This window comes from Pithys albifrons, chromosome 7 (assembly GCF_047495875.1).
Source record: "Pithys albifrons albifrons isolate INPA30051 chromosome 7, PitAlb_v1, whole genome shotgun sequence".
Taxonomy (NCBI): domain Eukaryota; kingdom Metazoa; phylum Chordata; class Aves; order Passeriformes; family Thamnophilidae; genus Pithys; species Pithys albifrons.
In genome coordinates this window covers 6325512-6348346 of record NC_092464.1, presented here as the reverse complement: position 1 = coordinate 6348346, position 22835 = coordinate 6325512, and the positions used below count along the sequence as shown (strand labels likewise).

The 22835-nt window shown below is 40.4% G+C and overlaps 1 protein-coding gene across 1 annotated transcript in view; it reads right to left on the bottom strand.

Annotated features, from left to right (window-relative positions):
• LOC139673931 (sodium channel protein type 5 subunit alpha-like) overlaps nt 1-22835 on the bottom strand; it is a 209977-nt gene that overhangs the window by 2062 nt on the left and 185080 nt on the right. The window contains exons 22-27 of the mRNA XM_071559873.1: nt 17495-17617; nt 11078-11359; nt 5442-5495; nt 3988-4129; nt 2603-2703; nt 1864-2134 (exon numbers count right to left, since the gene is read on the bottom strand). Coding sequence (XP_071415974.1) covers nt 1864-2134; nt 2603-2703; nt 3988-4129; nt 5442-5495; nt 11078-11359; nt 17495-17617 — 973 coding nt within the window. The remainder of the gene's footprint in view (nt 1-1863; nt 2135-2602; nt 2704-3987; nt 4130-5441; nt 5496-11077; nt 11360-17494; nt 17618-22835) is intronic.

Genomic DNA, 22835 nt, shown 5'->3' with positions numbered 1-22835 from the left:
TTAAGTATAACCTTTTCTCCCGGAGGAAAACCTGCTGGGTTTTGTTGTTGTTGTTTTTTTTTCCTCTTATGGTGTTGGGGAAGTGGGTTGCACTAGTCTGTTTACATATATATATATATATATATATATAGCAGTTATCCTTCTTGTATTAAAATTCCTTTTCTTAAATTTGATAAAGAGTGGTGTGATTATTGAGGAGGAGGCCCCTCCCCTGCTTGTGGGTAAAACATTTTGGTTTTTCCCCTCAAACCGAGACAATTACTGAGGACATAAATAAAAAGTTCCCCAGATTGAAGGCCCACAATAAAAGGAATGGCATTATCGGTGTTTTCATGCCTGTTTAATCCATACAAACTTTGTTCAGACTGTGATCAAAGAACGGCAATGGCAGTTTTATGAAGGGAAAGCTTTCCTATTGGGAATGATAAACCAAGATCAACTCAGACAAAAGACAAATAACTGCAGCTTTTGGCCACGACCCACCTGAGAAATTTATCCTGGGTGCAGATGGTCAGAATTTTTCTGATATGAGCTTTTTGTCTGTAAAATACTGATGAGTCGACACTGAAACACTGGTGTGCTGGGCCTGTTTTTCTGAGCCACCACCAGAACAGTGCAGGTTTCTAATGTGCAGCCATTTAGTTGGTTGGCTGCTGATAAATATTTCCAGTTTCCCTGATGACCTGGAACTAAGGGCTAAGATTCTACTAGCAAGGAAATGACCCTGTAGCTAAACTCTTCCTGCAGAAACAGAGCACTTTGTCCAGACTGTCTGATGCCAACAGTTCTTGGCTGCACTGAGCCATGCTGAGCTCATGTGTCCCATCAGAGAGAGGGTTCATGCCCTGAGGTCTCTGACACTAAAATGACCTGGTGATCACAGGCAGCACCATGACCAACATGACACCTCTGCTTAATTGACTGCTACGGACATATCCAGAGCATCCAGCATTGAGGTTTGAATGACAGTGATGCTCCCTGGGTGACCCGAATCTGTGAAATCCAGGCCATTCAAGGCCCCCAAAGCAGAGGCTGATCCCTGGGCATTGGTGATCTGCATAGGGATCTTGCAGATTCCCCAGTCCATTAGATAGTGTTTAGAGCAACAGGAGCATCAGTCAATGAGATGTCTCTGTTTTCCTAACATGACACTTTTTCATTTATCTATTCCCCCACTTCAAAATGGAAATTCTTCTTTGGAAAAGCTGAATTTCTGACCTCCTTTTGTTCACTGGATTTGCTGATCATCTTCCAGTCGCTACGTCATTTCCAACTTTAATGAAATTCAAATTCACATTCAACCTGCACTTCTGTAGTACCTAATATATGATCACTGACTGGGGCTGCAGAACAGCAAAAGGCACAATTTAACAACGAAACTATGCCTTTCTGTTTCTTTCCTTGTGTATTTGAGGGTCTGGAGCTCTAGTGACAACCAGGCTGAGAACAGTCAGACTCACTGTACTGCTCAAACCACTCTGAAGGACTATTTCATACTGTTGCAATAAAATAAACAGCAAAGCAATAGGAATCCACGTGTGCCCTTTTCATGTGGCTTTTTTACTTTTCTGGCTGTTGCACAGAACTGGTGCTAAGTGTATGTGGTGGCCAGTTCTGGATCGTGTTTGATCACCATGAACCATTAAATGTAAGGTATGATAAACCTCATAATTTTGCTGATAACACCATTTATTGTTTGGCAGTACTCTGTTAGATTAAAATGGCATACTAAAAACAGTGTGGTTGGGATTCAATTCCCTGAGTTGAAAGTGTATATTATTGCACAAAGCCTTTAACTGTGTCAACAGACTTTATGTCTGCCTTTTTAACTTTGGAGTTTGGGTGAAAATCAGGGTCACCTACCTACAATAGACAGAATCACGACCACAAAGTCAAATATGTTCCAGCCATTGGTGAAGTAGTAGTGTCGCAGAGCCACCATTTTGAAGATGCACTCCCCAGTGAAGATGGCAACAAAAAGCATGTTGATTTTATGGAGGATATTGACTTTTTCTTGACTTTGGTCATCTGTTTCCACCATCATGGTAACCATGTTAAGGCAGATGAGAATCATGATGGAGACATCAAAGGCTTGTTTTGAGACGACATCAAAAATAAAACCTTGGTATTTGTTCTGAAGGAAAGGAAAAGTTTTAGTTGAAAAGTCTAAGCCATGTCAAAATTGTCTCCTTGTTGACCAGCAAGTAGAAGAAAACAAGCAATATACTGCTTCTGATTAGAACTTCATAAACTTAAAGATGGTGATGAATGTAGCATTTTCAAGCCCATTTACTCCTCATGCTTCTTGAAACAACTGAAAACAAGACTGGACTGTGGCCATGAATTTATTCAATGCAGGCAGGTGGCCACTGGAATAAGTAAATGGCATATGTAAATTGGAATTTTAGTCAGCACTGCAGAACAGTGGGAATTTCGTATCACAGGTCACTGAACTTGCAAATATTATCCAAAATCAAAACATACAAAGTGCCTTTCATCTGGGAGTAATAAACCTTCCTACACTGGAGAGTTGAATTGCATTTATTCTACTAAAAAAAATCCAACTGTTACAAAACGTTTGGCTGAATTATGCCATTCTTACCAGTGGCCTTGGGATTGGCTTCTGAGGTTTCTTAGATCCCAGCTTTTTCATTGCATTATAATACTTTTTCTGTTCTTCTGTCATAAAGATGTCCTGGCCACCTAAGTATAGGGTGAGAACAACACTATTACTTTTGACGAAGAGAGCTCCACTACCTCACTCCAAAGTTCAAGGCTGCATCCTATCCCTTTTCATTCTCCCTTTAGTGTAGCTTTCTTCAAAATATCTAAGAAGGTGTGCTGGTTTTGTCTGGGATAGTTACTTTTCTGCACAGTAGCAGGTTCAGGGCTATGCTTGATTTATGCCTAGAAGTGTTGGTAACATAGGGATGTTTTTATAGCTGAGTAGGGCTCACACAGCTCCTCAAGGACTTTTCTGCTTGTTTCATCACCCTACCCAGGAGTAGGCTAGGGGTGTACAAGGAACTGGGAGCTGAAAGAGTTGGAACAGCCGACCCCAACTGTGCAAAGGGATATTCCATACTGTATGGTACCATGCTCAGTATACAAAGCTGGGGGGAAAAGAAGGAAAAAGGAGGCATTCAGAATGGTGGCATTTGTCTTCCCAAGTACCATTATGTGTGATGGAGACCTGCTTTCTCTGGGGATACCTGAGCACCTGCCTGCCCATGGGAACAGCTGATTTGTTTTGCTTTGCTTGTATGTGGCTTTTGCTTTCCCTATTTAAAAACCTTTATCTCAACTCCAGAGTTTTCTCACTTCTACTCTTCGGATTCTCTCCTCCATACTGTCATAGGAGAAGTGAGTGGGCAGGTGAGGGTTTCAGTTTCTGTCTGGCTTAAACCACAACATAATGGGTTTGTTGAGATGCAGTGCTGGGGTCTCATCACATGGAAGTGAGGGACAGGACACACAGAGCAGTGCAGGCAGTGATTCAGATTGTGTCAGTGCTCAAGGTAGGTTCAGGGTGAAAGGAGGAAATATAAGAACCTCAGCCCCGTGTTTAGAGCCTACCAAACAGTGAGAAACACAACTCTCAGGCTGCTTCACCCTGGCCCTGGCCACACCCTAGGACAGGTAATTGGTTGAGGAGAGCAGGTTGGACTTTTTGGAGGGACAGTGGTATTTGTGCATGGGCGGACTGTGCCCATGTCACATTTTTTGAGACATCTCCTCTGCCTGGAGCTGCTTCACTGCTTTCTGTGGGGAATATAATCTCCCAGCCTATATTTTCAGGATGCTCATGCTATGGGAACGTTAGGGACTGCTACAGCTGTGCCTTTGTAAAAGTACTGCAAGGTGGTTTTTGCAACTGCTCTGTCACTGCTAATCTCGAGGCTATTGTGGCAAAGCCATTGCTGATAAATCTGTTCCTTGACCTGGTCTCTGCAGCAATCACAAGATGATGTGTAGCATATGCACTACTTATCTTTTTCTTTTGTTGGTTAAAATTGTCAATGATGACACCAATGAAGAGGTTCAATGTGAAGAAAGACCCAAAGATGATGAAAATCACAAAGTACAGGTACATGTATAAATTACATTCCCATTCAGGCTGCTCTTCGCACTGCAAAGGGAAAAGGGAAAATGTGAAAATTACACCGTCTCTGCACACATCAAAATATTGATGAAGTTAAATGAAAATTGTCCATTGGCAATAAAAAGTATGGAACATGAAAAAAATAGCATAACTTCCATGAGCACAGACAGCTCTCCTCAGTCTCTGTAGTTTACTATTGGCATCTGCAATGCCATGGTCATTTCAGCAACGCTTCACAACAGTGTCACAGTGTTCACACTGCTCCCAAGAGAGCAATGCCAGACTAAATCCTCTAAAATGTTCTCAGACTGAACCAAAAGGGGAAAAGAATCAATCTTCTGATTATCCTAAAACTTGTATGAACTAATGGAACTTATAAAAAACAGACGTATGATCACAGTATAATGAAATGCTACTGAAAAAAACCTGTATTTAGAAGTACTTTTTTTTTTTAATTAATGGTGAAAGTGAAAAAGATCTTTTGCTGAAGAACTGAGCAATGCAGCCCAATAACCTCAAGTCACCTCTACCACATTTGGAAATAGTGCTCAGATTTGTCTCATCAGCTACAGGTGTGCAAATGAGGTGCAAACAAGGTTGGATTCCATAAATGCCTTATTTTCTTATGGGTAACCCATGAGTTTCATTCAGCAACAGGGAGGACATACGTGTACATGTAGTACCAGAATAAATCAACATCATGAGCTATGTTCTGCAAAGGTACTTCTTGCCTCTGTGATGCCATGAGGTTTTCCCACCCCTTATTCCTTTACTTAGGGCTTGACTCCCTATTACTCAATTCATTCTGTCAAATTCCAAGTACCAGATAGCTGTCTCAGAAATAACAGTAAGTGTAAACTTGTTCCTTTAACATTATTAATGGAGGAAAAGGAGAAAACAGGTCCTTCAGTGAAAATAAACAAATCATATGTGATGGAGCAAGGGAAATGCACTTTTTTTTTAAGGGAACCTGGAAGCTGTGGAGGATGCAGGTAGGAACTGGGCAGTCATCAGCACCCAGAGCTCCAGCACATCTCAGGCCAGAGCTGGAAGCTCACATGAGCCTCTTGCCATGCCAGAAGTTCCTCCATGCTCCTTCAGTGTAGGGCCTTATTAGTTTTAATCTCAGGGTTGTGATGCCTCAGTAGCAGCTGCAAAAAGTGAAGGTCTGAAACAGTCCCAATCACAGTAAGACAGGGATTGGCAACATGTAAGTTTTTTTTTTGTTGTTGTTGTTGTGTTTATTGTTAAGCATCTGTAAAATGCATATGTTACAGCATTTACAGTGCTGTAAATGTCAAGGGAAAAGGAAATTATTCATTTCCTTGCAGTGACTTACCTCTCGTGAATCCACTGCTGCATACATAATCTCCATCCAGCCTTTAAATGTGGCCTGAAAAAAATCCACAAAATACATAAGTATATTAAATAAGTACATCTTGAAATGGTAATATCATCTCTGAGATGAACTTTCAAAATGCAACGTTGAGCTTGTTCTTCACAATTAATGCATTGCTTGCCTTTTAAACCAATACACATCCATGAGTTTGTGTTCATTTAGTTATTTAAAATCACTCCAGAATGGTTTTCTCCTGGATTGCCTCATTTGCTTTTCCTGATTTTCTGCACTTGTAGGGATATAACAGAGGTTTTTTTAAAGAAAGAGAGAAAACACAGCAATTAAATCTTTGGAAGTTTTGACCTTAAGAATTTCAAGTAATGAAGAGATATGGCTATACATAACAACAAAGAGTGTTGTCCTGCACAACTCTTGGTCCAGCTGAGAGGGATTTCACCCATATTTCTTGTTCATACTGATGACCATGTTGTAGGATCCCACTGAAGCTTAGATTTTGCTCTCTTTTAAACCAGGGAAAATCAAGTCCATGTTAAAGCCCAGGGAGTTGGATAAATCACAGCTGACTTGAAAGGAGCAAAGGCAATAAATACCTGCTGTGAGCTCTGCCCTGGAAACTTCTGCTTCCCTGTTCAGACTTTAGTTTTATTAAATCAGGGGGTTTAATTTTTCTTTGAAATTGTTTAAACAAGGAAGTATTCCACATAAGTCAGTGTCTCTCACTGGAACCTTCGAGGGAGAAAGGGCAGTGACAGAAATCTCAGGAGAAACACATGGAAGTGACTTTTACTATTCTGTACTAAACCATGACTCTTCAATGTCAATATATGCCTCCTATTAGACACAGCCTTATGCCAAACACACCTGGCATTAGGCCTGACTCTGGCCTAAGCCCCACTGCCTTTTATTAGTTCTTTAGGGTTGTTTCTCCTTTGACTTCTGACTCATTTAGACCTCCCCTGGATCTAAATCAGTGTTAGCAGATAACGAGGCATTTTTGGATTTAGTCATTTAGTCAGATTTACACTAGCATGCATGAAAGACCCACACACAATATTTTTTTACATCCTATTGACACTGAAGTTGAATTTTCTCCCATTTCTGCTGGTTGAAAGAGATGAACACGTTCTCCCAAATTAAACCTTTTGGAAATCTCTTCCATGGTACAGTGTGTTAAAACCCACTAAAGATGAAAAAGGTTTACAGGAATGATCAACAGTCTTATTAAGACAAATAATTATTTGAGCCTGTCATGCTGATACTCCTTAAGTGTTCTAATATTTTCCTTTTTTTTTTGCATTCTCTTTCTAATCTGATGAAAGATTTCCTGATCTTGTTACAGTCGCTTTCAGCTCAAAGTTCTCTTCAGGAAGGATGGACGGGATGAGACAAGAAATCCTTTCCCTGTGGCACAAAATGATATGATCTTAGCCTGTACTTTTCTCCCACTTGGGAGGAAATCTTTTCTCTTGAGTAGCTATTTTACCCCTCGATGTGTACCACAGACACAAGAGATTCTACTGCAAGGCACAGTGGTTTGTAGTGATAACAGATGATGAAGTGATCTGACAAAAATAAATATTATGAGAACGAAGTGCTGTGATTTTCTATTTTCCCCAGTTGTCCAGAAGTAGGAGAATTAAAATCCACAGGGCTTCTGGAAAGCTTCCCTAGACACTTCATCTGCAGAGGGTAAAAGATACTGAGAATGAAAGAAATATAACACTGAGAAAAGAAATTATTTATCTGGAATTAGTAACCACTTACACTCTGGATAAGGAAGTGACAAAATCTTCATGGGAGTGTTTGTGATATTATCCTGCCTGGAAGCTATCCAGAGAAACACCATTTTCTACTGAAACTGTCAGGTGATGAGATTATCTACTGATAAACTCATCTTGGGATGGGATTACATTTTGTTATTTGACTGGTGGTTAGAGCTGCAATGCAATAAATTAGCAGGGAGGAGGATAGGTGGGATGGCACTAGCTGCCCTCAAATCAAATGGTGCCTTAAAATAAAGCAAGCATTTAGATCTACAAACTTTTGGGGTTTGTTTTTTTTCTTTTCTTTTTCTTTATCTTTTTTTTTTCTTTTTCTTCTTTTTCTTCATTTTCCTCTTTTTCTTTTTCCTTTGCCTTCTTATTCTTTGCACATTTTGCATCCACTGTGAAAGTAAAGTTCAAGCATTGTAGTTTACACAAATGCAGATCGTGTAACTCCGTAACTTTAGACAGCCGTTGTTGTCTCGTGACCCTTTTGTAGCTGATTTATGAACACAGTCATGACTTCAAACCTGGCATGAGGGATTACTTTAACTCTACAGCTCCTGCTTGCTGTGCTGGTCTGAGAGTGCTTCTGTTATCTTTCCATTCCTTATCTGGAGTCCCAAAGTGACAAAGAGCTGTAGGACATGTTTGGTGTAAGTCCACTCTGTTGAAGGAGAACTTTTCCAAGAAAGCCAGATACTATGTGAAAGTCCACTTGTTTTCTTGGTGTTCTTCAATAGGTGGTTGAAATTTCAAAATCCATTGCAAAAAATATTTGGAGATGATCAGAGCATGGAAGGGAAATATTTGGCAAGGGAAATGCAAAACCCCTACTGGAAATTTAAGACTTTTTTTGTTCAGCTCAAATACAGATCTACAGAACCTAGGTGCTGTGATCCTCTAAGCAAATCTGGGTATACAGAAGGAAGTGCTACTTAATCACTGGATTGCAATAGTTTTTTCCAGATAGATTGGGGTTGTAAGAGTGTTAAATTACCAAAAACCTAACCATCCTTCTTAGAAGTTGTGATAATACAGATCTTTTCCTCCCTCATGAATGAGCCATTTCTCTTGCTTGTAGAGTGAGGAGGCTACCTCTTATTCTAGCAACCTGTTATGTGAGCCTGTTTGTTAGCTGGAGAAGCTTGAAACTTGACTTCACACGAATGTTTTCTCAGACTCATTAATTCAAAGTGGCATCTTCAGAATGGCATGATGGATCCCAAACAAGGCAAGAAAAGAGTGGAAGATATCTGAGGGAAATTTCATATACTTTTCAAATACACTGTCAGAAGCTTTGCCTCTGGATAGTAGTATGTCTTAAAGTTTCCACAGTAGCAACTTCTCATTTCTTTTGAGCATTCTGTAGTAGTGTAGACAGAACATTAGGCAGACAGATTTGTTTTACGTATTTCCAGCAGGATTTTCAGACACATCCAGGCATCCACAGGAACTTCAGAGTCACTTAGAGCATGCTGTGGCAGCTGAAAATGTCAACAGTCAAAAGACAAGTCCCACTTAAAAGCTCATATTTTGGATCCTGTAACCAAAGCACTTATCTCTTCACTGCCACGCTCTGTCCCAGTGTGCAAAGCATGGATGTGTCTGTCTCTTTAGGGGAGCTGATCCCCTGCATTTCCCACGGTGGTTTGCTCATGAAATGTGACCCATATGAAGGATATTTGGCAAGGGGCACCTGTAACCGACACTCCTCAGCAGGAGTTTGGCAAAGGAGATCCAGATGTTTGGGCCCCTTCTCTGTGGGTGTCACTATTGCACTTTATTGCCTAAGACTGTCATTAGCAGCAGACATAAGAGCCCCAGGTGCAGGATTAAAGTTAAAATCAATCCCCTAGTGGCATCTGGCTCCTGCCCTTCCTCCTGGAAGAGGAAGCCAGCACCTGCCATAGAAGTTGAGCAAGCTTTAGGCTCCCTTGATTCCTGCTATAATCAGTTTGTCCAGCCTGACCAAGTCCCTCATTTATGACACATCTTTTGTACTTCTGCAATAGGAAATTCTACTTCTCTCACACCCAATGCAGGATCACAGGTTTGAAAGAAACCTGCAGGGTCATCAAGTCCATTTTCAGCTGGAAAAGAGAAGGATAAGACCATCTCTTCAAATGTGTGCTGAGATCTGCCTTATATTCAGGTATGCATCTTCTGCCATCACTGATCCCAACAGAAGTGACTAGAAAAGACTGCTTGGGGATACTCCCTAGGCAATGCCAGTTCATGAAAAGTTAAAGATTTTCAGAAAGCTGAAGCTTGAGTCTCACAAAAGAAATGGTGAAGGAATAATAACTATTTTGGTGGAGTTTTTACACAACACCCCCCCCTCCCCCCCCCCCGCCTCATGCATCTGTTATGCTGTCATAGAGGAATTAAGAAGCTTCAGGTTAAGGCACAATGTTTTAAACCTGGACATTCTTGCTCAGGTAGATTGGCTGTTTAAACAAAAGAAAACAGTATATAGAACAGAAAATCTAATTTAAGATGTTCAAAGTGAATTAATCTACCCTGCATGGCTGAGCTGAATATCATAATTACATGCAAAAGATAAAAGCTCCTGTTCTTAGCAAATTTATGTCATGGGAAGAGCCAAAAGTGGGTGTGCCATTCTAATGTTTCTGATTTCCAGAGGGTAGGAAATCAAAGGCTCGATGGACAGTGGTCAGGAGATCTCAAACTCAAGTGTTTGTGTACCAGGAGCAGCACATATAAGGAAAAGCATTTCCACAAGAAAGGAAAACTGCTTCAAGGAGCTGTTTCATGAATCTGTGGCACAGAAAACTAGATCTGGGAAATGCAAACTTGCTACATGGGAAGGAGGAGGGCTGCCAGATTCAGTGAGGACCTGTTCAAGGCTCATGTCCTTTTGGAAGGGCAGGAGGGGGCCCTGCTGCATTGGAAGTGGATTCTGTATGTGAAAACTGAATTGAGCCCCCAGCATGCAACTTTTTATCCCAGAATCAAGGAATGCCATCACAGGTGTTTCAAGCAAGTAACCTCCCTATCCAGGGATGTAGTGAGGAACTTGTCTAACTCTGCATACGATAAGTACAACACAGCAAACACTTCTACAGCATATCCAGCCCTTGACATCATTTCACTTCAGAGCAAATTAGGACCAATGGAAATAAACATTGTAACCACTACTTTACATGGGGGCCCCATAGAATTGAAACACAGATCAATTTGTCTAAAATCTCCATCAGTAGAGCCTGGACAAGAAGATGGGTCTATCCATTAGGTTGTGCTGTGTCACAACCCAATGAATCTCAGTGCATACAACCCATTTATCTATGTTTTACATTTGCTGCTGAAGAAGGCTGTAGAAGTGGCTTAATTCTGCCTTTACAGATCAAAGACTGACAACATCTTTGACTCTCAACAGTTTCTTCTCTGATATGCTCTTGCCACCTTTCCAGAGAGACTGGGCTGATGAAGGGTCAGAATTCTGACCACCAGCAAGTTCTCTAGTGAGGCTCAACTGACTCATTATATGTAGCAAGTGGAAACAAGGTGAGAAACCAGAATGAGAGGCACCAGTGTCCTTCTCAAACTTGGAAAGTGAGCAGAGGACTGTAAATTAAGATTAAGATTATAGCTTTATGCTTTATCACTATATTAGTGATGCAGCTGAAACTCAAAACCAGAAACTGAATAATATCTCCAGACCAAGTTAATCCCACAAATATGACTTATTTACACCTGAGGAAAGGAATTCTCCCAATGGGTAAGGCTGAAAAATCCCAGAATACACAGAGGTTAACCTGAGATTTTAAACTGACGCTTTCCATGAGAACAAGCAACATTTTCCCATTCGTTTCTGGTGGTCACACTTACCACTTGTAGCAGAGCCAGGTACCCAGCACCAACATTATCGAAGTTAACTTTAACTTTTGTCCAGTAAAATGTGCCTGACACATTATAGAGTATACAGTCACTCATGTTGTTAATAATTTTAGAGTCTAAAGGCATATCTCCTTCTGTCTTATTAATGCACTTCCCAAACTTCCCAGCAAAGAGGTTCACTCCCATGATGCTAAAGATGAGCCAGAAGATGAGGCAGACAAGGAGAACATTCATGATGGAAGGGATGGCTCCCACAAGTGCATTGACCACCACCTTGGGGGAAACAGGAAAGGGAAAACAGAGTTAAGGTCAGCACTAGTATAGACACTTTGTTAACAAGCTGTTGTGCACCCTTGATTAACAAGTCCAACCCCTCATATGGTGATAGGTGGAGACCTGCTGACACTGCCTAAGGAGCCAGACCACCATCAAAGGTGGTCACACAACTATTTTTTAGCTTTTGTAATAGAAGAAGGAATCTGTTGGCATCCCATCCACGGGATGATGTTTTTTCAAGAGCAATCTCAGAATTCAGGAGCAACCTGTGAAATCATCTTGACCTACCAGATGCTGTTGGATAATACACTACAGTCAAGCTACCATAATCAAACAATTAATTGGAAATGGCTGGGGTGCATCACAGTGACTCAAAATGGAGAAAAAAACATTTCTGAAATCTTCACTCAGGCCTCTTTAGGCAGTGAGTTGTGAACTCTAGCTGTGATAAATTTTGCTTAACTAAATAATAACTGACTGAGACATACTGTAAGCCAGCCTCCCCCAGCTGATCAGTATGCATGATTAAAACAGTAACATCATTCTAATTTAAAAAAAAAATATTTTTTTTCTTTGTCATATTGTAATCTTCCTACACACCCAGACAGGGCTGTAAAATCCCTGCATAAAATCACACATAAAAATGAAAAGCAAGAGGAGCTTTTAAGGTGTGGGAATGATGGCACTGGGAATGAACACCATTCTGAAGCCAAGCAAAAGAAACAAAGGTCAGACCATCTACAGATCCTCTACAGCTGAGAGGTTTGAACACAGCACTATAACACCACCACATCAATGTGACAGGAGGCACAGCATTTACTGTTTTGAGCATTATGTTATCTATGCAGCCCAAACCTTCCATAAAAGAATCAGAGAATCTTCCTGGATAGGAAGGGTCACATGAGGATCATTGAATTTAACTCCTGGCCCTGCACAGGACAACCCTCAAAAGTCACACCATGCAAGACATTTTCTGAGGGAAGGACACTGTCACAAACACTATCTTCTATGTCAGCAAGGTTTCTCCATATTTACAGCCTTTGGAGATGCTGCCATTGCATGGTCCAGGAAATGCTGCCTCACACCATTGCTGCAGACACCAACCAGCCCCACAACATGAATTTGTCTCCAACTCCGTTTCATGTTTTGGAGGTTAAAATCTGATAGGCAGCCCCTCAGCTCTTCCTCTTCTCCTTCTATATTTCTGTAACTGAGACAAGGTGGTATTGATCCATAAAAATTAAATTTTATTCAATTGTGAATCTGATTATGGAAAATGTCAGCTCTTCTTTTCTCTTGTGTTACTGTCTGATTTTCCAACAAGCTAATAATGTAACATTCACTTCTCCATCATTTTTGCATTGCTGCGGAAGAAAAATCCCTGGAGGAGTAAAATGGGTTTCATGCATGTGTAGCAGCAGCTTCATCTACAGTATACAATACAAAATTATGTAGATCTTCCAAAACTCGGATTTATATTTTGTGCATTTATGAATGAAGCTAATTTTCACACAGGAAAAGCTGTTTGACCAATTGTTTTGTTTTTCTATATAGGCCCAGTCCTGATGACTTTTCTTGACTTTTTTTTTTTCCTGCTAATTTTATCTTTGAGTTTTGAATGTGAATCAATTTCTGACTTCATCATTTTTAGACTAAATTTACTGTGTTAACCAAAATGCCAAATAATTTCCAAATCAAGGGCCTTGGCTCTTGTCAAAGTAGCTTTCATTTGCTTCTCTGCATAGCAATATTTTTGTTCAATTTTAATCCATGCCAGCACAAAGTCACTGCCCTACATTACATGTGCTGCTGAACCCACTCCCCACTCAAGCCCTGTGCCAGGGCACAGACACCCAGGTTTCAGCTCTACAAGCAATGGCTCTGCCCACATCCTGCTTTTTCCTTCTGCTGAATTATGTTCAATGGATTGTAGATAACAAAACACGACGTGAGACTGGAGCAAATCCTGTAACACCTCTGGTAATGAATTATTAACGGAGGAGGGGTCCATTTTTCTCTCGCTGCCTCTGCTCTTACACCAGTGTGATGCCATTTGGTCTTCCAGAAGCACTTTTGCACTGAGACAAGTGAGAGGACTTAAAGACCTGGATACATAAAGGCAAGTTATTACCATACATTTATGTTAAAAGTTCAGCTGCAAACCTTGCCATGGAAAAGGATGAATTTCTGCTGTACCTGGGAGTAGAAACATATATAGCCACGTACAAGAAAAGGTTTCACATCTCCTGGTTTTCATCAATTCCAGGTGACTTACTTAGGGACAGTCTAGAAGCTGAGCCACCCTCTGCCCTAACCAGAGTGGTGCCTGTGTCTGGTCCCCAGTTCTGATCTCACAGACCACCTCCTCAGCCAAAGCTGACTCAGTTTTTAAATTCAGAAATAGACTTTCATGATGTGTTAATCCTCTTTCTTTGCTATAACAAAGCCCACCAGACTTCCCGCAGTAATTTCAGGCCCAGACTATAATTCCCAGGGAAGCTCAGGCACAGCTTTTGCAAAGACATCTAATTTACAGTGTCATGTTGTCAAATAACAGAGAAAAAAAAATTAATACTAGATAATCTATTCCTGGTGTCCTTTGTCCTCAGTGTTAGAAGCAGGTGCTGTATGTTTAGGTAGAATTTGTTGAACTGAGGCACTAGTCATCTGCTGTCAGGTGTCTTTTGTCATTCCCATCTTCACTGCAGGTGAGTTACCACTGCACATTGCTCTGGGTAATTAAAAAATCAGAGCTTCTTTGGTTCCTGTCATGGTTCCTTCAGATTTCTAATCATGCTCACAGCTCCCTGCAGGGACTTTCCCTTTTTAACACCCCCTTTCCAGCAGTTTTGTGGAATTCCATTATTGAAGCACTGCCCTCTTCCTCTGCTTGCTGGGTTATTTCCCTGCATATTGGGGTATTCTAACAGTCCTGTCATTTATTGGACCTGCCCAAAAGCTTATGTCCTGATGAACAATTATCCCAATTGCCATGTCCTTCTCAGCCGCTGCTTTCCAAGAAACAGCCCCCAGAGTGACCTACATTCCTCCACTTGAGGCAGACAATGTATATGGTTTTATTAAAATCCCTGATGTGCAATAGAGCTGTTTTTCATTGTGATCCAGATCAGCCAGCATAAGTCCCTTATCTATAATATCACTCACATTCATTTTGTCAGCAAAGATTTTATATTTTCTTCCAGATGCTGTTAAAGTCCAGATGAAGGACAGTTCTCATTCTGACCAATCCCACACCCTGAGACACTCATCACCCAATTTACTGTGTCATTAGAGTTTGCAGTTATTTTTCAAGGTACATCACGCATTTCAAAATAATATGCTTCTCTTGGTACAAGGTTCATATTTTCACCACAATGTCCTGTGGTCTCAGATTCCTCTCTGAAATCTAAGAATCCTGTATCAACACAGTTACCGTCATCAGCATAATTTGTAATCAAATCAAAGGACCATATCGGTTTTACAAGAACTATTCCCATGAAATCATGCTAACTAGCATTAATTATGCTGTTTCTTTTTCTGCATGTATCTTGTGGCAGTCTCACCATGACTTTGTCTAGTATCATTTTCACATTAAATGGTTTATCATCCTCTTCCTTATCCTTTTAAAATACTGCAATAATCTCCCTTGTTGGGAAGAAGAGTGCAGAGAAGTGCCACCTCTGAAATAATTCCCTGAGGAGCAACTAATGAGGGGACATGGGAGACCTCATGGTTTGGGACAGGCAGACCTAAGCTACTTTACTCTGCTCTCATACCTGCAAAGCCTCAGGGTCTACAGTAACTTTCAAGTGGGTCCTGGTCTTTCTGAGGTCTTTTTTGGGCCACAGAGGGACAGGATGGCACCAGTTCATCCTTATTTTGCAGACTTCTCATGGCATGGGAGCTGCTGAGACTTGTCCCAGCCTGTTTGAAGACACGGAAAGAACTGAAGCCTGATGGCATCAGATCCTCTCAACCACCCAGGTGCTATTCTGTGCCTTTGCCTCAGGACCAATGGTTTCCAAAATTTAGGCACAACATCAATGAAATGTCTCTTACTGCAGTATAAATGAGAACTTTCTAACTCCTATTCTAGCTGTGCAGAGATCTTTCAGCTATTCGAGCAAAAGACATAATAGAGCAAACTATTATTATTTTTTTATTGTCAGTGTTTGCTTCTCAGTATTATCATTATTTAATCCATCACTGCACTGGCAATTTTCCTGTGCATTTTGGAGCATATGAACTCCTAATAATGAAAGGTCTAACTGTCCCTAGACTTGTTAAGTGTAGTTAGACAAACTAAAACTAAAATGATTTGCTTTTCCAATAGCACGTATTCTCAATTATACTTTATCATAGTTTACAAGCTAATTCACTGCCTCTGATAGCTCAGAATTACTGAATATATTTCAGCAGCAGCAACGGTACAGGAAAGAAAAGGAGATGTTGAGGCAGGGACCATGGAGGCCTGCAAGAATGAGCATGTTGGTAAGGAAACTTGCTGGACTGGTGCATGTGTCTATGCCATGTAAGATCTCCACCAAGGCACCTCATGTTATTCTCAAATAGAAATGAGAACTTTTTCACATAATATTTTTTCCAATTTTACTCTCACGCTTCTGATTCTTTGGGCTCGTCTTCCTACAGCTTTTCAGGTTTGAATCCAATTTAGTTAAACTGATGCAAAGTCATGAGTGTACAATCCTATGTCAGCTTAGAACACATTGAAGTGGTTTTGCTTGGACTTGTAAATCCACAAGTAGAAGCTAAGACTTCATAAACCAGATCTAAATTGGTTTGAGAGAACAAATCACTCTGGTAATTAAACTAGTGCTTTTACTAGTACTGAATTTTGCTCAATTTGTGAATCTTTAATAAAGACTTGGAGTGAGATCATCAGATGTCACAGGAGTGAGAGCTTTAGTTAACGTCAGTAGTGCAATATCACTTTGTGTCTTCTGAAGATCTGTGGTTAGCCTGTCTTTGCTGAGAAGATTGTAGTGAGCAAAACAATTGGGTGCCTGGATGAACAGAGCCCTTTGAATCTATTTGTCTTGGTAGTAACACAGAGAGTGCTCTGCAACTACATTTGTCTCATCTTCATCCACAAAAATAATGTGGTTTAGCTAATCACAAGATCTTTGGAACAAAGCCTTTTATCCCCAGTTCTGGCCATCCACAGAAGAGGAAAATTATGCTATGGGGTTGGGTTTCCATGAGTTGCTGGATCACCTGTCCCGTCTCAGTTGTGAGGCTCTCTGGCCTTCAGGGTGTGAGGATATTGCATTGAGAACAGGGAATTGCTGGGAGATCAAAGCATGAATTACACATTTAAGTCATCAATGGTTAGGACCAAAATTTTGTCTACAGAAAAGCTTTACCCTGAATATATCTCATTGTGAAATATGTAGCATGTTTCCTGGCCTAGTTGCAAGATTTGGGATCACCTGCAAGTCATGCATGGTGTGAGGAATAAAATAAAGTGCTTATCTAGACAATAATTAATGGAAGTAGCAGTTAGGCTTAACAAATAAGCAGGAATGCTGTACGGATATAGCCACAATGGCAAAGGAATGCAGAAGGGAAAGAGGGAGCAACAAGCATAAGCTGCATGGTTTTAATGTTCATCCTGACATTCCACATTAAAAATGTAACCTGTTCAAAGGAGAAAAACCCAATCATTCATTTGCTTTCCCTATCTTTAGCATTCCTAATTTTTGCTTTAATTATTAGTGAAAAAGTCCTTACGAATTTTCCAGTGAGTCACATTTTAATACATGTCAAAAACAGGGACCAAACTTGTAGCTTGGTTATTCCCCTGATACATCTTATAATTGAGAGGTAATTGTTAGCCAGATGTTTCCTCAGCCAAAAAGCTGTTTTTTAAAGCGTAGTATGACAAGTTAGGCAGCAAGATTAGTTTATCATTAAATCCACCTGAGGATAAAGTTGTAATGATACAATTGCAATCAAGACCGAGGAGGGATTTCTGATTTTGTTGTTTTGATAAAACATTATCATTCATTTCCTTTGCCTGACAAAATGAAGACAAAACCACGTGCAACTGTTCCCTGGACATGGTTGATGTCACCCAGTTGAGCTTTGACAAAATGCTTGATATAGTCTTACCCTCATCCCTTCAAATCGTGACAAAGCTCTCAATGGTCGTAGAGCTCGGAGGGTCCTGAGGGATTTAATGGGACCCATCTCAGAGTATCCAAGTGTGTTGGCAACGAGGCTTATTAAAGAGACCTGGATGGAGACACAAAGCAAAAATCCAATCTGTTAGTGCACTCCTGCCATTTTCTTTGTCTTCTGTCTTTCCTTCCTGAAAAGAAATAGCTGGTTAGTGGAACACTGGGATAAAGAAGTGTTAAATGGAAACCATTACATTGAATCCACGCACACATAAAAAGAAGGAAGATCTTTCACAAAGTGGATGAGAAAGAAGATCACTGTTACAGACCCACCACCATGTGCCATCTGTGTTGTAGGTTACCTGTGCACTCCTCAAGGTGTGTGCCTCTTCCAATACCCAACATACAAGTCATGAAGTGTTATAATTTAGGGCTTTTTGGACGAAAGCACTTCCAAGATCTAACCCTTTTCAACAGAGATAAAGGATTTCAGTATTAACATTCAATCATTTGTCTTAAACCTAGTGATAAGTCTTCCAGATTGCTGGCAGACAGAGACCTTAAAAGGACAATGCACACAACTCTTTGATTTTGCTCCTTTTTTCACTGTTTCTGGTTTCTGTAGGATCTCTAAAGGAGATGGAACATCAATATTAAGGTTCATACCTATCAAAGACTATTTCCTTGAAATAAACTTTCTGTTTCCAAATCTGGAGGCAGAATGGAGGAATTACACTGCTCTTCATGTTCCCAGAGCTTTTGTAGTGCCCAGCTGGTCAGAAATGTGGATGCTATCAGGCATAGGACTGGGGTCTGAATGAACTGAATGGCAGTGGAGATTATGAACACATGGAGCAATTGGGGTTTGTGTGCTCAAATCAGTGTTCACAGTCTGAATTCTTACTGGGCAAGGAGTGAAAACAAACAATTTTCCAACACCATAGGTATCATACCAATCTGCATGTTTAAAAATAAAAAACCCAAACTGAATAAGAAAACCCAACCAGCATTAACCACCACATATTATAAAATACTATTTTCTTAGAAGGAGAGAGCTATGTATATTACTTATCACAGTTTCCTTACTCCCATTTTACTTTCTTCTTTTCTCACTCAACATTTTCAAAGCCCCAGTTCTCATAGTATCAGATTATCTCACGCTCACCAATGTGAGTGTGCAAAGCTCATCTGTGAGGAGAGCAGCTAAGACTAAAAGCAGGGTTTCTCCTACACTACATAAAATAGGTGCTTAGTTTAAAAGGAAACTTCAGGCTTCCCCATGAAGACAGAGAGGTCTGGAGGCAAAGCTTCCTTTTCATTTTCCTCTGAACCAGCCCAGCATTACTCATGAGATTTGGAATAAAGCAGGATAAGGCCAGCCTGGTCCCCTAAGTTACAAGCCAGTGTCCTCTATGGAGCAGCCTTTCTCCTGAATATGCATTCATGTACCTACAAGCACTTTCTGCACAGCTAAGCACATTTGTAAAACTTTCTGAATTCGTTAAATTATTTACTTATTGATGACTTTACTGTGGCATGTGGGTGACAACAAGCCTAAGGGCAGGAGGTCTCAGAGACACCAACCCTGAGCTTGATGCAGCAGGCTGGGTTTCTGCCAGGACAAGTCAGCCCCTGTCTGCAGACAACTAAGTGGCACAGAGGCTGGCTGTAATGCTGTCACATGTCACCCTTTAACAAGGTGCGACACAAACTCACCTCCCATGTACAGACCCACTGGCTGGTGCGGAAGGAAGGTCTTAATAAACACTTCTACATTTTAGTGGTGAGTGTCCTATAAGAACATCACAGTAGACAGGCAGAGTGGGTTCAAGGTCTGATGTCTTAGGCCCCTTAGACACTGGGGAGGTAAAACTCACTAGCAAAGCCTTTGCTTCCATCTCTAAGAAAGCAGTTCTAAACCTGTGACATGAACATGCCTAAAAAGTTATTTTAGAATAAGCAGTGCTGTAGGTTTGACATGCTCATTTCATCTGAATCCTCCTCACTCAATACTCACAACTGAAGACGAAAATCTGAGTTCAACTTAAAAACTATCTTAAACTCACCAAACCCACCAAATGCTCCCAAACTGAGGCAGCATCCATTTTCTGTCTTCCCTGTTTCTTACCAGCTTTGATTTTATGCAGTTCTCTGAAGCTGCATTAACATAAAGTTCAAAGCCTTTTCTTTTCATCTCTCTCCCTATTAACGTAATATTGCCTAAATAATGAGGAAGGGCTGAGGATTTGACTAACAGCAGTAAACAAATGCACTGCATAGTTACATACTAAAGCCATTCAATTAAGTAATCTTAAAACTGTAAAATAACTGGCTTTATGGTGATATCATGGTAGGTATAACACTGTGGCATGTATTCCTCTCTTTGGTGGAAAGTTTAGTGCAGAAAACAGCCTTAACCTCACAAAGCCTTGGATCTTCCTATCCAGAGAAGTATAAGAAAAATGGGTCAATGATAGTATGCTCAGAGATAGAATCCAAGACCAACTCACACACCAAGGGAAGCTCATTCATCTGTGAAATTGATTTGTGAAATGAATGTACATATTTAAAAGAAAATTAATCAACTACAGAGTACTCAACACTCTTCTAGTTTCACACAGAATGACTGAAAGTCAAATCTTCTCAAGGTCTTCAAACTGCCTTGGTTGGTGCATGATTCCTCCCTCCTTCTGGATTTATGTCCCATAACTCCTCTTTTACTCAAGGCAGAAGGTGTTTGGTTCAAACCCTGCAAGACCAGACTTTGGATCTGAGTGGGTTACCATTTTATTTTGAGGGCTGTAAATGTCACCCTGAAACACATCACAGGTGCTGTTGTCCTCCTGACACAGATTTATACAGCAGTAGATATCTCTTCAGAGGATTAAGTCACGAAGCTGTGTGATATTTGGCAATGATTTACAAAGCTGAAGTTTGAGACAACTTGTTTAAATGCTTGGATGTTGGTTTTGAAGGTATCCCTGTCAAATTTTATTTAGAGGAGAATTACAAACGCAAGGAGTTGGCCATTTAGACTTGATTAAAAGTGACCCGGAAGGCTATTTTTAGGAAAAAAATCAAGCAGTTTTCAAAATTGGTGCTGACTGCCCCACATAAACACAGTAAAAGGTAAAGTCAGCTGTTTCTGTTACTTTTTTTTCCTGTAACAAGGTTGTGCAGCCCAGAACTGCTCTAAGGTTCTGCTTTGTGCTCAGCTTAGTATGAGAAATGTGCTGGCACTCAGAAAACACCTCTAGGGTCAATGTAACCTCTAGATTCATAATAAGGAAAACACACATTTCTAATCCCTTTGTTTGCAAGTAGTTCTCTAAGTTTTTCATAAAAATCTAACCCTGAAGACCAGGCAGCACTGTAACATGGTGGAGAGCAGATGTATCCTAAGAAAGGTTGGTCTCACTAACTGTTCATACTATTGCAGATATAACTCTCTCTCTCTCTCTTTATATATATATATATATATATATATATATATATATATATATATATATATACACACACACATAATATAACTCAGTTATAGCTGAATATCTTGTCTAGGAATTGTAACATTTTTTCACTAATTGACTTTCTTGTGGTAACTTCACTATTTTAGAGAAATTATGTTGTTCTTGAGATAAGAAATATGACTTTTGTGTGGTTACCCAGTTGGCACCCATGCAGTGTTAGAGTCCAGCTATGCTCATGTTGGAGCTCACAGTGAGTCACCAGTTACAAACATGCAGCATTTTCTGACTATTAAAATTATTAATGATGATCACACAGAGATAAAATTCTACAATAAGTTACATGCCTTCGTCATCTGACGGTGACTTAAGAAATCACTGTTGTAAACTGATGTAAACACAGTAAAGCCGTCAGAAGAGAATTTTAAGTGAGCAGAAAAACAATTACAAAGTAGGAAGAGTGATAATGCAGCATGCCCAGGGAAAAAGGCCTTTAATCAGAAGGTCACAGACTTTTTTCCCAAGGATTGATTGCATTTATACCTGTAGTGGGTTCCTTCCCACATGCATGCATTTTAGTAGCATATTAGTAGTATCTCCAGACTCCCTAACTGTGCGAGGTTATGGGGAGTGAAGGGCACAGACTTTAGGAGCAGTGTTTCATTCGAGGCTGACAGAGGTTCCTGTAGCAAAAAGGTGAATTTCAGATGGAAAAAGGCTGCTCCTCTCTTTTTTGCATTCCTTCCCATCAGCCTAAAAGCACATAATTTTAGATAACTCATGAGTATCCACTAGATCCAGTTGGAAACAGACCTAAGAAGCACAATTCCAAGGCAGATGCTACTCAGCATAGACTGCATTTTTGAATTAACCCCTGGCCACCAATGAGATGAATTAACAGCAGAGCCCAGAAAACAGAGTTCTGCCTGAGGAACAGCGAAAATCCTCCTTGGATGATCATATAAATCCTAAAACCAATGAGAACCTCTATGAATTGTCTGCCTGCTGCAGCACGCATCTGTGAGAAATGCCCTGTGAGTGTCTGCCTTGGTTGGAAGAGGAGATATCCTTCCTGGTATGGGCAACAGCATATGCTTTATGCAGCCAGGAATTTCATTCAATTAACCTGCTTGTTCAAATTAGAGGGGAGGGATCAGGGTTAAAAAAAAAAGGACCTCTGAATGGAAGCACAGCAGCTGAGTTGAAAGCTCTGGCCACTTATTTAAATAAGCAGTTTCAGCTAATGAAGGCCCATGGTGCTTTCAAATAGCTTTTTGTGTGCCCCAGAAACCTGTCTCTCCCTCTCTAATTGTGCTTTAGAAAAAAAAAAGAAAAAAAAAGAAGCAGAGAAAGTGAACTTGGATTCTTGGATTACTCTGAGTGTCTCTCTTCAGTCCAGCCTGGCTTCTCATACCCATTGCTGCCAAGGATAGGATTACCCAAAGAAATCTCCGCAGTCCAGTGTCTTTTAGAGCCAGGCTGGAGGTTACAAGTTGCTACCCTTGACTTGAAAAGGGACAAAATTAAGTCTGTACCCCAAATGCAAGTTGGAAAACATAGAGGGAAAGGGGAATTTGAAAATAAACTCAAATACATGAAACTTCTTTTGGCACTCTGAAATATGCTTGTGAGAAAGGAGCTTTTAATGATGTTGGTATTTCCCTTAGCATCCACTATTTCTGAGCAGACTTTTGTTGTCAAGTTATTTTTTTTCAAAATATCCCTTTAGCCTTTACAGGTGCAGAACTGTGTGATTGCACTTGCCAGTCCAGAAACTGCATCTTATGAAAGAAGGGCATAAAGTTAACAGAAAGTCTTAAAATTAGGACACTGTAGAGACACTAAGGTGACCTAAATTCCCATCTCTGC